This window comes from Ylistrum balloti, unplaced genomic scaffold (genome assembly GCF_031769215.1).
Source record: "Ylistrum balloti isolate Yb309-2 unplaced genomic scaffold, AGI_CSIRO_Ybal_v1 Utg370186, whole genome shotgun sequence".
In the NCBI taxonomy this organism is placed as follows: Eukaryota; Metazoa; Mollusca; class Bivalvia; order Pectinida; family Pectinidae; genus Ylistrum; species Ylistrum balloti.
The window spans coordinates 1,092,915-1,111,097 of NW_026782169.1; the positions used below are offsets into that span (position 1 = coordinate 1,092,915).

Consider the following 18,183-nt stretch of genomic DNA (forward strand, 5'->3'; position numbering starts at 1 on the left):
TCATCTTATTAAAAGGGGATGTAACTCGTGATGGATTCACACTGTCAAGACTACGTGTGTAACCCTTAGTTCGCATATTGTGGTTCATTGGTATGACATTAAATCAATCAAATTGTAATAAAGAGGTCAAGGTCGTTTATTTGAATAAACATGTAAATGAGATCAAGTTCATCGCTGGTCTAGTTCTTGTTGACAGGGCGACGCAATGGGAGGTAACTCCAATATATATTAAATCAGAAGCTTCATCTTATATCGTGTATAGTAATTGTCAAATCCAACTGCTGACATTTTCTACAAAGTAATAGTACCCAAATTCACTGGACAATGTCAATTGTAGTTGATATTTCTTTCATGATCTTTCTAATTAGCCATTTTTTAAAAATTCACTAGCAATCTTTTGAATCTAGCCTTCTATGCTGAACATTCTATAGAGAGACACCTTTTTACTTCCTTGTTGATATTTACACGTATGATCGAACTACGAGCAACTAGTCAACATAAATGTGATATTTGAAGCAACGAGAATCAAAATGAACCACTCGCCATACAGAAATTTTCAAATTTTTAACGAGTGATGAATATTAGTACGTAGTATGTTTTACTTTATACAACTTAAGATCATTAATTTTCGTGGGCCTTTATTTTCGTTGAATTCGTAAATGCTCTTTATCCACAAATTTACTTTCCCGTGAAATGAAGTACACCTAAAGATATCCATCGATTTTTGTATTAGTGGGCCTAGTAAGATTACCCAGGAAATATAGTGCTGACGAAAATGCAAATTGTTGTAAAACCATGAAAATTGAGCCAAACAAAAATACATATATGATTATACAGTATCAAACGATAGTTCATAAATCAAACTATAAGAATATATATGTACATTTTTAAGTAAGTTTATACATTCGAGAGCGAATCTGACCGATTATCCAAAACAAAACACAGCAGATTTCTTTTATGAATAATGTTATTATTTTTATTCTTTTGATCTATTTATTTATTGCAGGCTTAACAATCGGCCTTGTAGTGGCATTAACTTTAGTTTTCATCTTGATAATCGTTGTCATCGTCATCATCGTTAAGAGAAGGTAAGAGCAAGACATTAAAAGTAATAAAATACCATGATGTTTATACTTTTATTTTGAGTCAATTCTTTGTAATCACTGGAATGCGTATGTAAAATATTTTTACCTTTCACCTGGAAGTGATTAATTCATATTGCATCTCTAATGGTGGTTACAGGAGGAGGTATATTTTTCATGCATATCCCCATTTATAATTCATCTGATTTCTTTCTTTATGTTATTGAGTGTTCCTTCGACGGAAGGATAAAATTCGAGGCATAACTGCTGCTAAAAACGGAATATCTTGATCAGATGAGTCGTTGTCTTATTTCAAAAAATATATATAATTAAATGTAATGAAATTTACCTGCTCTTTCTACTCCACAAACGTTACTGAATGAATACGTAATAAATGCCTGAAACTCGCATCAATTACATTGAAATCTATAAGTTTCGCGGTTGTCATACTGATCTCATTGAGGTATGGTGGGCGTGTTTGACGCTACGTAGTTTGCTAATTGATTCCGTTGTTATATATCTTATTCTTATTTAAGAACATGACATTACTTACTAGGATTGACATGGCTGGTGTTGTCGATGAAGCAGAAGGTGCTTACTTTTGCGGATCACCTGGTCTTATTCTACTTGTACTTTTTAGGAGTATCCGTGTAATTCTTCCTTTTTATCTTGCCCTATCTTTATTGAGTTTGGATTGTTATTCTGTTGGCATGTTGGTATTTTTGTGTTGTTCTTTGTACCAAAGGTAGCCGATAACTTGAAGTTCGACAGGTCTTACTCTATCAGGCCTGAACCGTAGACCAGGCCTCCTATAAAGTATCATTATAATAAGTTTTCAGTTTGACGACGGAAATTGGCTTTCATGCATAAACGATGACGTTTATGTAAGTAGAAAATATAGATTTCCTTCAGCACCAGATACTTTGAATGAAGTACATGTAAATGTTTTTAGCTGTAGCCTACTAGTAATTTTAAAATATTAGTGTATACAATGTTAAGATATCACTAGTAAAGCAAGCAATCATTTTCAACTTTCAATCATATTATTGTCCTCAAGAATACAACTAATTATGATGCAAGGTTAAAGAAATCTGCATATAATTCATATTCGGGTCATTGATAATATCGTGTACATTACTTTAAAGCCATGCTATATGTTATAATAATGAAAGCATGAGATCTACATACATATTTCCGTTACTTTCTTTTGTGAATTTATATTTGTTATAGTTTGTAAATGGATATATTATAAGTATATAGATAGTATGGTTAGTCCATGAAAATTATAATCTTAACATTTAAATACGATGCGAATAAATAATATTTTCACGCGACAGATACAACAGATCAGATACGAATACGTTTAGAGAAAAAACGCCTGTGGCCTTCTCGTATTCCCGGTTTCCAATTACAGTCAAACTTCGGTATTTCGAACTTCAATATTTCGAATTTCTCGCTATTTCGAACCTTTTAAAAAGTCCCGAATTTTTTTACTATATAATTATAGTAATTTTACCATACTTATTTCGAACTTTAACATGTCGAATTTCTCGCTAATTCGAACTTTTTTCTGGTCCGATTGCAATGAAAACATAGAAACATACGTTTTATTTCGAAGTTTTGAATTTACCTTGTACATGTAACAAGGTATATTGGTAAGAGTTTGACATATTGCTTGTTTCAGTTGGAAGTCCAAAGAAAGACTCGATGGTTCAGCCCAGTTTGACAACAGGATTTATAACCATCTAAACAATAGACCTTGGACGGGTGACACAAATGAAGGAAGTAATGAATTGTTTCCAAGGACAACTGTCACCGAACCGAATCCTTACGATTCGCTAGGACCGTGTTCACTGTCAACGTTTACATCAGATTATGACAACTCACCTAAAACCAATCATCAATGTGATGGAGACCCACAAGACCGACAGAAATGTGATGACAATCCATACGCATCACTGAGAGTGGCTGATATGTTAAAATATTCAAATGTTGTTGATCTGCCCACAGATAAAACCGAATCTTTAGGGGACGGCTACATGGAAATGCGTGGTAGCTGTAGTAGTGACAATATTGGCGACATGTCGAAAGACGGAACATATCTGAGAATGGAATTTCAACCCGAAGGAACGGAAGAAGATTCTAATCAGACACTTATTAGCTCGAACAACGATGTTGATGCAGATCCTGTTTCGTATGTAAATAACGGTTATGCGACACATATTTCTGTATCGAAATAAATTATTAAGATTTGATCATTAAATGCTTCCCATGATAAAAGAATACCAAAAAATACGGAAATCGCAAAAATGAGAAAGTAAAAAGATATTTGTGATTTGTATGTCATAGAGACACTTGTTTTAATTTAATTGTTGGTTGTTTTTATTGGTAACAATAAAATTATTTTTAATTGCTTGATATGAGTGTGCGTGATGACTGTATTAAACTGTTTTAGTATTGATCGTTCTTTGTTAAAGAAATCTGAAATCTAAGTCTTACGTAGTGTGTTTATATTGTTCAACTTTATGATAAAATGATTTATCGCCTTTTTAGTCCTTTCGTGTTCTAATAGCTAAAACAGTATGGTACCGTATTATGTAAAGTCAGTCAAACACATCAATTTATAAACAAGTATACAGACAGACATTAGAACCAAACCGTCACTGGTTGTTTTACAGTACAGAATGGAATAACTTTATTACATTGATAAATATGCAGACACACTCATTCAGGTGATGCGAAATGAACACTATAAGAAAATAGTATGTATCTTCATGCTAATTTCACTCGTTTGTACGAAGGTATGTTTCAGGATGCTCGGAAATTTCATTTATCACATTCATATTGGATCATATGTATTGTCAGTGCCATTGTTTCTTTTGTATAATATCAGAATATAAACAATGATGGTGTCAACATCAGTTTGCCCATATTCGTATGTATTCAGGTTAGACAAGATGAGAATAACGTTATATTCGTTATCATTACATATGAGGAATAATGGAACTCCTGTCGTTTCATTTTGCGTTTATCATACCCCAGAGGTTGTCCATCTGTCCGTCCGTCTGTAGACGCAATGGTGCACTGGCTACTCCTAATCTACTGAATTAATTTCAATATTTGCTGGTTATATTACTTATACTTTGCAGATGTGTGTTATCTATATCAGGTTGAGCCAAAGTGTATCTATCTTTTTTGAAAAGCTATGCCCCTTTAATAACGTGTGAGAGTAGGGTATGTATTTACCCCCCGGACGACAGTCCTAGTTTGCTGTACATTTTTAAAACCTAATTGAGATAAGAAACATTAGAAAGGGCCTTCATTAATGTTGTAATTCAGACACGACCTCCTTTGTGTCATGGGAATATCTCATTTGTATCATTTTCATTCATGCCAAAAGTCATGTGGTAGAAATACACTAGGAGAAAAGAATAATTAAATATGAACTAAGTGCTGATATAATAAGTAGCATTGCATGACTCTGACGTTTCAATAACATCATTGATATAAAATGGATGAGTTTCCTTGTTTAATTGCATCAATATAACACCACTAACTCGTCAAAATGGATAATTACAAAGCTTATCAATCATTTAGTTCATTGTTATCACAATTCAAAGTAGCAACGAATCGTTTTTGCACTATTAATACTAACGTATGGATTTACTAGTTCAAAACGTGCTGTGAGGAAAAAAATTGCAAGCTTTTGGAAGCTTTCGATGTAAATGATAATGGATTAATTCTGAACCCAAATTCAATACCTAAGGATAATGTGTATGTGGAATAGATGCATGATTGATTTGGGTTAATAATAGTATGGGGAATTTGTGTACACCGGAATGATGCCGAATTTCGTTGTGGTTTTATATATACATATTTACAGGTGTAAACTGATGTGGGATATGGGTTTCGAAAAAATGTGTTCATGGGGTGAGGTGAAAGTTTGAGTGAATATTACATTTTTTCGTGGGTAAAATGAAAAAAAAATTAAAATAAATAAGATAAGTTCGGGTGAATAGTATCTAGTGATAACAAAGTTTTACAAAAGACTTAAATTGACTTCAGTCTTTTTTTTTGTTTCGGAGTTTGATATTAAATATAAAAGACAATTTTGCCGATGGGAGATAATTATTGAAAGTTTTGCTAATGTAACACATCTTTTGAGAGCGTTTTACACTTTTATGGTTAAGTAAGATAAAATGAATTAGTTTAATTGTTAAATTGCACCAATACTACGCCAATTGTTCGTTCCAGATTTTAATTGCTTATCTATTATTTATTTTTGTTTAATTCCAAGAATCAACGAAGCATTTCCGCACCAATACAACCAGCGTATGGGTTAAAAAGTTGAAAAGATGGTGTACAAAAGAAATATTGTAAACCATTTTCTATATAAATGATAGTGGATCACTTCAGAATATACAAGAATACTTAAAATTCCTAAGAAATTATCTGATGATTTGAATATTAGGAGATTTATGTGTCTTTTGTACAGTCTTAGAGACAGAAGGTAGTGGAGAAACACTGCTGTGTACTGTTAACCCCGAGGTTTGACGTTAACTGCATGCCATGTTTGTATTCAATCAGAAAGTGGCACGGTGAAGAATATTCACATGTACATCTACATTTTCACTGGAGTTGCCTCCGTCACTTTCCTGGATTCGAAAAATAGGCCATCATCATCACTGACGAGTCCAAGAGACCAAAACAGTTGTGTAGTGCAGTTTAATCTATTATTATTTATATCATTTATTGGCTCTGTATCTAATCCTAAATTAGGTTCTTCTGAAAGAAATAACTATCGTTAATATAACGCAATATCTTGGGTACAAATGACATAATTTAATGTACGTTGAAATAATGTATAGTTATTTTTCCTTGGTTTTTCTTCGGTTCATTTTGTTACTATTTAAAAGCTTCAAGCTTAAGAGCTGCTTATCGCGGATGTTCGGAAATGTATTATTCACTTCTCTTATATTGTTCTTTTCGCGATTTCATTCTGACTTGGAAATTAGAAGCTCTCGAATATAGCATCATTTACAGTAAGTGTCTTACAGAGGAGAAATCCAAGCACTTCTACAAATATCAATTTTTAAAGACTTTTTCGGGCCAGAGTAAAATATAATATTAAATGGTCACTATATTGGTTATACAGCTATTAATCATTTCAACACTAACATGGGCAGCGGTGGTTGGGTGCTTGTGAAGTCTGACCGTCTATATCTGATGTCCTCCACCTCTGGATCTCGGGTTCAAGACCCACCTGGGACAATTGTCATGTACTGCACACAGGTTGATGGTTTTCTCCGGGAACTACGGCTTTCTTCCACCACACCTAACCCCCTTAAACCGACCATCAGCTTTAAGATCTTTAACATCCCAGACGAATGCTACAAGGACAAAATAGCTGTGTGTTGCATTTTGATTCATTATTTAGTTCTACTGTAATATATAATTGTAAATTTGTATAAAAAGTGCAATTCAATCGTGTCTTTTGTAAATGTTTGACAGTATTCTTCAAAATAAAAGTCCGTAGCAAGAAAATGATTGTTATCCTGTGCAATTTTAGCGAAATTTCATGCAACAAACTAGTTTGTTTTGTTTGTAATTTTGCTTCAGGATGTAAATATCAACGCTATAAAGTTGTTTCGTGTATTTATATATATATACTATTACTTATATCATTATGCAACAGACGCGGGTCAGAAAGTGTGGCTGGTATAAGAGTAAAAAACATACTCATGATTCTTGACTCAGTTGGTAGAGCAGTGGATTATCGCACTGGATATCTGGGCTCGATTCCTCTTGGAGCGCTCAGCTGGAATGTGTTTATCTATTTTCTATTGCTTTAATCCTATCTATTCGTGGCTGTCTGATAAACTATTGGCTGCAACATTGGTATACGAATTCAGAACCGAATTTTGAAACAACAACAACCCCCCCACCCCCATGTATATATAAATATAAATAATATGCCTTGTTTCTATTAAATTATTGATGTAGATATCTCAAACATCATACATTATAGCTCAGAAAAGAACATTCATATCAGTATATGAAGGGCAAAGGTCAGATAATAAAACATTTAAATGCGGATATGTATTAACAAAGAAGGGTGTTTTAATTATTAACTAACTGAAGGAATGACTTACAAAAGATTTCCCACGTATATCCGGGCAAATATTGATTGATGGTGTATTTCTGTTACCAAGCAGCAATAGAAACAATAATTAGCTTTTAAAGGCATTTGAGAGGTCAAATCGATTCCATCAGGAAACATGACAAGTGATTTCCAATTGTAAACGTGATGAAATCCATTTGTATTCTATAATGTTGATATGTGCATTATTAAATGATTTTCGCAATGAGATTGTATTTATAGGAGTGATGGATTTGATTTGATGACGACTTAAAGTAATTTTAATTACATCTCCTGATTTTCAATTCCTATCAGATAATTGATACATGATGAAATATAACGTTAAGGTGTATGTACTGTAGAATTTGTAACATATAATGATTATGTTGGTTATTTTCACTATGTATGGATATCCATGAATTACCCAATCGTAAGTAAGACATAACTGCTAGCAATGATTTCTTCAGAATTTCTATACAACGTACACACTTGTACAAGTTGCGTGAAATGGTATTTGTCGACACGCCCCACCAGGATTTTGTGGGTTTTGCGTTCTGTCCAGGCATTATCTCAAGTTATATCGATATTTGATGTAAATATTGAGCAAATCTTGCCAGTGACCTAATTCCAAGAATGAACTATAAATAATTTATTGACACCCTTATACATGTTTATATAATTTTCTTTGATTAATTTTCATGATTTATGTAAAATATTTTTATAGTCACCACACAATCCAAACAGATAAAGTGTTTCACTGTACCGACTTCTTTCGTGTTGGTCTTGATGTTGATATAAATATTGTAACAATAACTGTATATTTGTATTGTATTTCAAAAAATGTATTTGGAGAAGGCATTGATAAGTTGCAATAACTTATACCTAACCCATTGTGTTATTTGTCCCATCTCTTATAGACGGATCTTTAGATTATTTATGTTGACGTACATACAAAATAATATGAAATTTTGTAGACAGCAATGAATCTCTTCCAGCAAAGCTTGTCTTTTTACAGAATCAATCCTATGTAGATGGCTCGTTTAGGGAGCATCTACCCGAAAGTATTGAATTCGGGTCAAGACCGAGGTATTGCCGACATTCTCAACCCTAATTCTATACCTAAGGATAAAGTGTAAGTGTAAATGATGCATGATTGATTTGGGTTGATAATAGTATTGGGAATCTGTGTCCACCGGCATGATGTTGTATGATTTTGGATAAGTGTTTCGAAATATGTGTTCATGAGGACAAGGTGAAAGTTTCAGTGAATATTTTTTACCCATGTTCGTGGGTAAAATGTAAAAATAAAATAGAACAGAATGAAAAACAAACAATAAAACAAATAAATAAATAAATAAATAAATAGAGAGGATTAGTTTGGGTGAATAGTATCTAGTGATAACAAAGTTTTACAAAAGACTTAAATTGACTTCAGTCTTTTTTTTGTTTCGGAGTTTGATATTAAATATAAAAGACAATTTTGCCGATGGGAGATAATTATTGAAAGTTTTGCTAATGTAACACATCTTTTGAGAGCGTTTTACACTTTTATGGTTAAGTAAGATAAAATGAATTAGTTTGATTGCTAAATTGCATCAATACGACGCCAATTGTTCGTTCCAGATTTTAATTGCTTATCTATTATTTATTTTTGTTTAATTCCAAGAATCAACGAACCATTTCCGCACCAATATAACCAGCGTATGGGTTAAAAAGTTGAAAAGATGGTGTACAAAAGAAATATTGTAAACTATTTTCGATATAAATGATAGTGGATCACTTCAGAATATACAAGAATACCTAGAATTCCTAAGAAATTATATGATGATTTGAACATTCGGAAATTTTTGTGTCTTTTGTACAGTCTTAGAGACAGAGGGTAGTGGAGAAACACTGCTGGTAGGCTATAAGCCCCGAGGTTTGACGTTAACTGCATGCCATGATTGTATTCAATCTGAAAGTGGCACGGTGAAGAATAATCACATGTAAATCTATATTTTCACTACGGCTTTCTTCCACCACACCTAACCCACTTAAACCGACCATCAGCTTCAAGATCTTTAACATCCCAGACGAATGCTACAAGGACAAAATAGCTGTGTGTTGCATTTTGATTCATTATTTAGTTCTACTGTAATATATAATTGTAAATTTGTATAAAAAGTGCAATTCAATCGTGTCCTTTGTAAATGTTTGACAGTATCCTTCAAAACAAACGTCCGTAGCAAGAAAATGATTGTTATCCTGTGCAATATTAGCGAAGTTTCATGCAACAAACTAATTTGTTTTGTTTGTAATTTTGCTTCAGGATGTAAATATCAACGCTATAAAGTTGTTTCGTGTATTTATATATATATACTATTACTTATATCATTATGCAACAGACGCGGGTCAGAAAGTGTGGCTGGTATAAGAGAAAAAAAAACATACTCATGATTCTTGACTCAGTCGGTAGAGCAGTGGATTATCGCACTGGAGATCTGGGCTCGATTCCTCTTGGAGCGCTCAGCTGGGATGTGTTTATCTATTTTCTATTGCTTTAATCCTGTCTGATAAACTATTGGCTGCAATATTGGTATACGAATTCAGAACCGAATTTTGAAACAACCCCCCCCCCCAACCCCCCAACCCCCATGTATATATAAATATAAATGATATAACTTGTTTCTATTCAATTATTGTTGTAGATATCTCAAACATCATACATTATAGCTCAGAAAAGAACATTCATATCAGTATATGAAGGGCAAAGATCAGATAATGAAACATTTAAATGCGGATATGTATTAACAAAGAAGGGTGTTTTAATTATTAACTAACTGTAGGAATGACTTACAAAAGATTTCCTACATATATCCGGGCAAATAATGATTGATGGTGTATTTCTGTTTCCAAGCAGCAATAGAAACAATAAGTAGCTTTTACAAGCATTTGAGAGGTCAAATCGAATCCATCAGGAAACATGACAAGTGATTTCCAATTGTAAACGTGATGAAATCCATTTGTATTCTATAATGTTGATATGTGCATTATTAAATGATTTTCGCAATGAGATTGTATTTATAGAAGTGATGGATTTTATTTGATGACGACTTAAAGTAATTTTAATTACATCTCCTGATTTTTCAATTCCTATCAGATAATTGATACATGATGAAATATAACGTTAAGGTGTATGTACTGTAGAATTTGTAACATATAATGATTATGTTGGTTATTTTTACTATGTATGGATATCCATGAATTACCCAATCGTAAGTAAGACATAACTGCTAGCAATGATTTCTTCAGAATTTCTATACAACGTACACACTTGTACAAGTTGCGTGAAATGGTATTTGTCGACACGCCCCACCAGGATTTTGTGGGTTTTGCGTTCTGTCCAGGCATTATCTCAAGTTATATCGATATTTGATGTAAATATTGAGCAAATCTTGCCAGTGACCTAATTCCAAGAATGAACTATAAATAATTTATTGATACCCTTATACATGTTTACATAATTTTCTTTGATTAATTTTCATGATTTATGTAAAATATTTTTATAGTCACCACACAATCCAAACAGATAAAGTGTTTTACTTTACCGACTTCTTTCGTGTTGGTCTTGATGTTGATGTAAATATTGTAACAATAACTGTATAATTGTATTGTAAGTATTGTAATGTCATTAAAACAAATGTATTTGGAGAAGGCATTGATAAGTTGCAATAACTTAAACCTAACCCATTGTGTTAGCAATAGATATATTGTATAATAAATTTTATGATTTCATTTTCCTATGTTGAATTTTATACTTAAAAATAGCAACGTCTCTGCTTCCCCAATATATGATATTTACGTGTCACAGTTGACAGACATATACAATGTCTTGTTGGAAAAGGAATTTCAGCATCGACGACCTTACACTGTATTGTATAATCTAGGTATTCAGTACAACTCTGAAGTCACAACTTTTCGTGTTATAAAACGATTACTTATGGAAATATTGTACAACGCATCCACTCTGTTACACCATAAAACCATAATATCGATATTTTATTAAAGAACAATGACATACATATATGCTGTTCAGTATTTAAACCCCTTTATGTGAAACCCCAAAGAAGAAATAAATGATTGCAGATTTATTATTTTTTTAACGATGTTAATGGTCATATGAGACAAAGTTTCATGTTGACCTATTACGTCATCCATCGTAAACAATTTACATTCTCGACTTCTTCTTGAAAACCCATGAACCGATTGCAATCAACTCATGCGTAAGCCTTAATTGCCAAAATTTTGAATTATATTGGGGCCGAAGGTGTCCAATTTACTCAAATTTCAAAACAAAAAATTGAAAAGAAATAAATAAAAAGAAAATTGAAAACATAGATTGAAAAAAACAATGGAGAGAAAAAAAGTAAAAACATCAAATGTTTTCCGTGTTTTTCATGGATGGAAGGATGCTCAAGTGCTACATCAAAATTGTGAATTTCATTACCACAAAGTTTCGCTTTCCCCCTGGCAGGGAGGGAACTAATTACTTACTTTATATAGAAAGAAACATTTTGAGCGAGATTTGTTGATTATAACGATTGTGTACACATGTTGATCCTGTCAGACCCTCTTAGGTTGTTGGGTGGGGGCCAAAATCGGCAAGATTGAAACTTTTTTTGCAATGTTTTCGTGTCATTTGGTTTCCGCCCGATCTTTTCATTGCTAATGGGAGCATTTCCTGTGAAAAGTTTTATGATTTGTAATTCAGATAGTGTTACTGATATAAAATAATTGGAACAAAAACACTGAAGAACTACTTAATCCCACACGCACTTTGTCATGTGAGGAGAGAGGCTAATGGAATATATATTATATATAGTTTACGCCTATCCTGACAAATAATGGTTATGTTGTATTAATGTCTAGCAACAATATACCAAATAAATTGCATTCAAAGTGTATTTTGAAGATTTCTGCAGGGACATTATACTATTAATAAATAAATGACAAAATCTTTTTGCATTGTATCATGAGAATTTACAAAAAATGAAAAGATAAAAGAACATGTATAATTAACACCGTTTTGGTATTTTCACCGACATTTGATATAAATTTTTAAGGCCAATCGTTCCATTCTTTGACGCTATGGCGCCAACGACATTTACTGCTGGATAACGCGATAATGCACGCTTGATGTACCAGCAGAACTGTTACATTTGCCATGGAAATCATCATATTGATCACCATTTCAGCACGTTTGAGACGCGTGAGATAAATCAGTTGTCAAACTGGAAGGAGCTTGCCCAAGCCTCGAGTGATAACTGGAACATCACTTCTCGATTCTCGGATTATCCGCCAGTTCCAGTATTACGACACAGCAATGTTCTTGCCCTTTACTAATGATCTGATATTTGACCTAGATGTCCTTAAACGTCGTTTAAACCCAAATGAACGCAAATGTATGCAATTAACATCGACAACAGTTTTATACGAATTGCTTCTCTGCTTTATTCGTAGATAATTGATTAGGATTTACGTTTCAATCATATTTCCTTTGCTTTGTATAAACAAGACAATAAAGACAGACAGTAACAGTGTGCTGTGGTCATTAGACCCACTACGAATATGGTCTAATCCTTGTCTTGCGCACCTGCGTAGCGATTCACTTCTATCGTTTAACTGAAATCTAATCAGAAAGTCAAAGTTGTTATTTTCTTTAAAATGAATAGTTCAAATTTTTCCCTTTTTAAATATCGTTTTTACAAAAGACACAACGATGAAAAGTGTAACAGTCCCCACCATAATTTTGTACATTTTATCTGTTTATATGTATGAAATAATATCCCAGTTATTCTGAACATTTCGTACATGTATTTAATGAAATAATTTCGATAATATCTAAACTAAATACTGTCTATCTATTTTTCTAAAAACATTCCATGTAAAATATCTAATTACGGATTCTCCGGATCCGAGTTCTTAATATTTGAATTTAGTCTCGCGAGAAAGGAAACGTACATGTAAGCGAGAGCAGCGGTGTAGATTTCGGCAGGTCGATAATTGCTTGCATTTTCATACAATTTTGGGATGTTAGATAAGTGGAGCCAAACAATTAAGTAAACTATATCGCAGAGCTGTTTCTTCCTTCCAGGGCACGTCCTTATGAATTATGAAGCCCAGGAGGCGACCGAAGAATATCTACAGTGATAATCTGAAGTCAACTAGTAGTGTGTACCACGTGCAATCTCGTAGATTGTACAAAAACACACGCAAGTGAATAGAAGTAAGACGCTTTTTTCTGCACATGATACGTTTGCCTCTTGTGTTTTCAGATAATTATGGATTTTTCAAGAATTTGAATAACTAATAACAATAGAACTTGCTGTCATATATAAAAAAACTAACTAATCAGGCATTATTGATGGACGTTACCTTACGTTGTTTACAATATTCTGGTATACCTATATACAAATAAACAAAATAAGTGTTACATCATGAAAACAACTTTATTTAAAAATGAAAACACAGGACAAATAAAAATATTTTAAAGTGTGCAGGCCATTTGTAGTTTTATTCTTAAAAAGTAGTTGAATTTCAAGCAAATTTAAAAAACAATACAAAAAGATTTGTGTAGATTTCACTTTATAGGAACGTCACATAAAACACTACAATAAAACACAGAATGTAAAATACAGGTGGGGCCGCGGTGACAAAGTGATTAAGGTGTCTGATTGTCTTCATTACTAGCTCTGAAACTCTGGGCATTGGGTTCGAGACCTACGCTGCATTCCTCCACCAACCAAAGCTGGCACGTCCTTAAATGAACCTGACTGTTAATAGGACGCAAAGCAATAATAAATCAAACATACAGAACAATTATGAGTTTTCATTCATATCAAATATATGCAACGAGTCTTAGAATTTTTTGCTTTCCAAGGGGTTTCAAAAATCACTAATGAAATGGAAACGAATATAAAATTCTGCTTATCAATTGACAAATATACTTTTACCCGTTCGTATGTATTTGTGTAAAATTTAAATTGGCGAAATATTTATTTTTGTCTCATTCTTAAGTGAAATTAATATTTATATGACGTGATGTGTTGTAATATCATAATGATAGGTCAAATTACACTTATGTAAAAAAAAAAAAAAAAATGGTTCATACTTATAGAAGGCTAGTTTTGTAAACATGTGTCGAAAACATTTGTATAATAACAAACTGACTCATATCGTGATAACAAAGAAATGATATATAACAATAGTTTAGCTAATTCAATTAAAATGTCGTATATCATACCCTTACGATAACATGTAGATTTTCAAGAAAACAAATACAATTATAACATAGACATAACGACCAGTAGAATACATTACTTGTCTAAATGACAAGTACCACTATAACAAGTAATTGTGAAGATGACATAAATGCATTTATGCAAATATATATGATGATTACAAAAATATTTCATTATCACAAGGATATGCTAACAGACTACTATACGCAACAATATAATATATCAATATGTATATAAAAAGGAATGTAATGATAAAGTAATATTTTACATAAACAAAGATATGTTGATGTAATAATTTGCTGTTATCTGTGTGTTCAGGTCTATTTATGTCAGATCAGAGTTGAAATGCTCAGGTGCTACATCAAAATTGTGAATTTCATTACCACAAAGTTTCGCTTTCCCCCTGGCAGGGAGGGAACTAATTACTTACTTTATATAGAAAGAAACATTTTGAGCGAGATTTGTTGATTATAACGATTGTGTACACATGTTGATCCTGTCAGACCCTCTTAGGTTGTTGGGTGGGGGCCAAAATCGGCAAGATTGAAACCTTTTTTTGCAATGTTTTCGTGTCATTGGGTTTCCGCCCGATCTTTTCATTGCTAATGGGAGCATTTCCTGTGAAAAGTTTTATGATTTGTAATTCAGATAGTGTTACTGATATAAAATAATTGGAACAAAAACACTGAAGAACTACTTAATCCCACACGCACTTTGTCATGTGAGGAGAGAGGCTAATGGAATATATATTATATATAGTTTACGCCTATCCTGACAAATAATGGTTATGTTGTATTAATGGCTAGCAACAATATACACAATAAATTGCATTCAAAGTGTATTTTGAAGATTTCTGCAGGGACATTATACTGTTAATAAATAAATGACAAAATCTTTTTGCATTGTATCATGAGAATTTACAAAAAATGAAAAGATAAAAGAACATGTATAATTAACACCGTTTTGGTATTTTCACCGACATTTGATATAAATTTTTAAGGCCAATCGTTCCATTCTTTGACGCTATGGCGCCAAAGACATTTACTGCTGGATAACGCGATAATGCACGCTTGATGTACCAGCAGAACTGTTACAATTGCCATGGAAATCATCAGATTTATCACCATTTCAGCACGTTTGAGACGCGTGAGATAAATCAGTTGTCAAACTGGAAGGAGCTTGCCCAAGCCTCGAGTGATAACTGGAACATCACTTCTCGATTCTCGGATTATCCGCCAGTTCCAGTATTACGACACAGCAATGTTCTTGCCCTTTACTAATGATCTGATATTTGACCTAGATGTCCTTAAACGTCGTTTAAACCCAAATGAACGCAAATGTATGCAATTAACATCGACAACAGTTTTATACGAATTTCTTCTTTGCTTTATTCGTAGATAATTGATTAGGATTTACGTTTCAGTTATATTTCCATGCTTTGTATAAACAAGACAATAAAGACAGACAGTAACAGTGTGCTGTGGTCATTAGACCCACTACGAATATGGTCTAATCCTTGTCTTGCACACCTGCGTAGCGATTCACTTCTATCGTTTAACTGAAATCTAATCAGAAAGTCAAAGTTGTTATTTTCTTTAAAATGAATGGTTCAAATTTTTCCCTTTTTAAATATCGTTTTTACAAAAGACACAACGATGAAAAGTGTAACAGTCCCCACCATAATTTTGTACATTTTATCTGTTTATATGTATGAAATAATATCCCAGTTATTCTGAACATTTCGTACATGTATTTAATGAAATAATTTCGATAATATCTAAACTAAATACTGTCTATCTATTTTTCTAAAAACATTCCATGTAAAATATCTAATTACGGATTCTCCGGATCCGAGTTCTTAATATTTGAATTTAGTCTCGCGAGAAAGGAAATGTACATGTAAGCGAGAGCAGCGGTGTAGATTTCGGCAGGTCGATAATTGCTTGCATTTTCATACAATTTTGGGATGTTAAATAAGTGGAGCCAAACAATTAAGTAAACTATATCGCAGAGCTGTTTCTTCCTTCCAGGGCACGTCCTTATGAATTATGAAGCCCAGGAGGCGACCGAAGAATATCTACAGTGATAATCTGAAGTCAACTAGTAGTGTGTACCACGTGCAATCTCGTAGATTGTACAAAAACACACGCAAGTGAATAGAAGTAAGATGCTTTTTTCTGCACATGATACGTTTACCTCTTGTGTTTTCAGATAATTATGGATTTTTCAAGAATTTGAATAACTAATAACAATAGAACTTGCTGTCATATAAAAAAAAACTAACTAATCAGGCATTATTGATGGACGTTACCTTACGTTGTTTACAATATTCTGGTATACCTATATACAAATAAACAAAATAAGTGTTACATCATGAAAACAACTTTATTTAAAAATGAAAACACAGGACAAATAAAAATATTTTAAAGTGTGCAGGCCATTTGCAGTTTTATTCTTAAAAAGTAGTTGAATTTCAAGCAAATTTAAAAAACAATACAAAAAGATTTGCGTAGATTTCACTTTATAGGAACGTCACATAAAACACTACAATAAAACACAAAATGTAAAATACAGGTGGGGCCGCGGTGACAAAGTGATTAAGGTGTCTGATTGTCTTCAATACTAGCTCTGAAACTCTGGGCATTGGGTTCGAGACCTGCGCGGAACTCTGGCATTCCTCCACCAACCAAAGCTGGCACGTCCTTAAATGAACCTGACTGTTAATAGGACGCAAAGCAATAATAAATCAAACATACAGAACAATTATGAGTTTTCATTCATATCAAATATATGCAACGAGTCTTAGAATTTTTTGCTTTCCAAGGGGTTTCAAAAATCACTAATGAAATGGAAACGAATATAAAATTCTGTTTGTCAATTGACAAATATACTTTTACCCGTTCGTATGTATTTGTGTAAAATTTGAATTGGCGAAATATTTATTTTTGTCTCATTCTTAAGTGAAATTAATATCTATATGACGTGATGTGTTGTAATATCATAATGATAGGTCAAATTACACTTATGTCAAAAAAAAAGAAAAAAAAAATGGTTCATACTTATAGAAGGCTAGTTTTGTAAACATGTGTCGAAAACATTTGTATAATAACAAACTGACTCATATCGTGATAACAAAGAAATGATATATAACAATAGTTTAGCTAATTCAATTGAAATGTCGTATATCATACTCTTACGATAACATGTAGATTTTCAAGAAAACAAATACAATGATAACATAGACATAACGACCAGTAGAATACCTTACTTATCTAAATGACAAGTACCACTATAACAAGTAATTGTGAAGATGACATAAATGCATTTATGCAAATATATATGATGATTACAAAAATATTTCATTATCACAAGGATATGCTAACAGACTACTATACGCATTTCAAGACCAAACAATATAATATATCATTATGTATATAAAAAGGAATGTAATGATAAAGTAATATTTTACATAAACAAAGATATGTTGATGCAATAATTTGCTGTTATCTGTGTGTTCAGGTCTATTCATGTCAGATCAGAGTTGAAATTCTGAGATACAATCTTATCTGAGATCGAAATTAAGATCTTGAACATAGACGAGTAATAGAATATTATATTTCTCAGTACAATTTTGTCAAAATTGTACAATATCTCCAAATGCTTCGATTCCACAGGATTATAT

General features: G+C 32.6%; 1 protein-coding gene across 1 annotated transcript; it reads left to right on the forward strand.

Annotated features, from left to right (window-relative positions):
* The first annotated feature begins 205 nt into the window (after positions 1–205).
* On the forward strand, positions 206–3,322 carry LOC132551237 (uncharacterized). The gene is made up of 3 exons (XM_060215351.1): positions 206–212; positions 1,007–1,088; positions 2,767–3,322. The coding sequence occupies exons 1-3, from the start codon at positions 206–208 to the stop codon at positions 3,320–3,322; spliced, it is 645 nt and encodes a 214-aa protein (XP_060071334.1).
* Positions 3,323–18,183: the final 14,861 nt, after the last annotated feature.

Bases quoted from the DNA above. Each gene is read 5' to 3' on its own strand.
- LOC132551237 (XM_060215351.1), top strand. The intron at 1,089-2,766 runs GTAAGAGCAAGA...TGCTTGTTTCAG, and splicing joins GTCATCATCGTTAAGAGAAG to TTGGAAGTCCAAAGAAAGAC.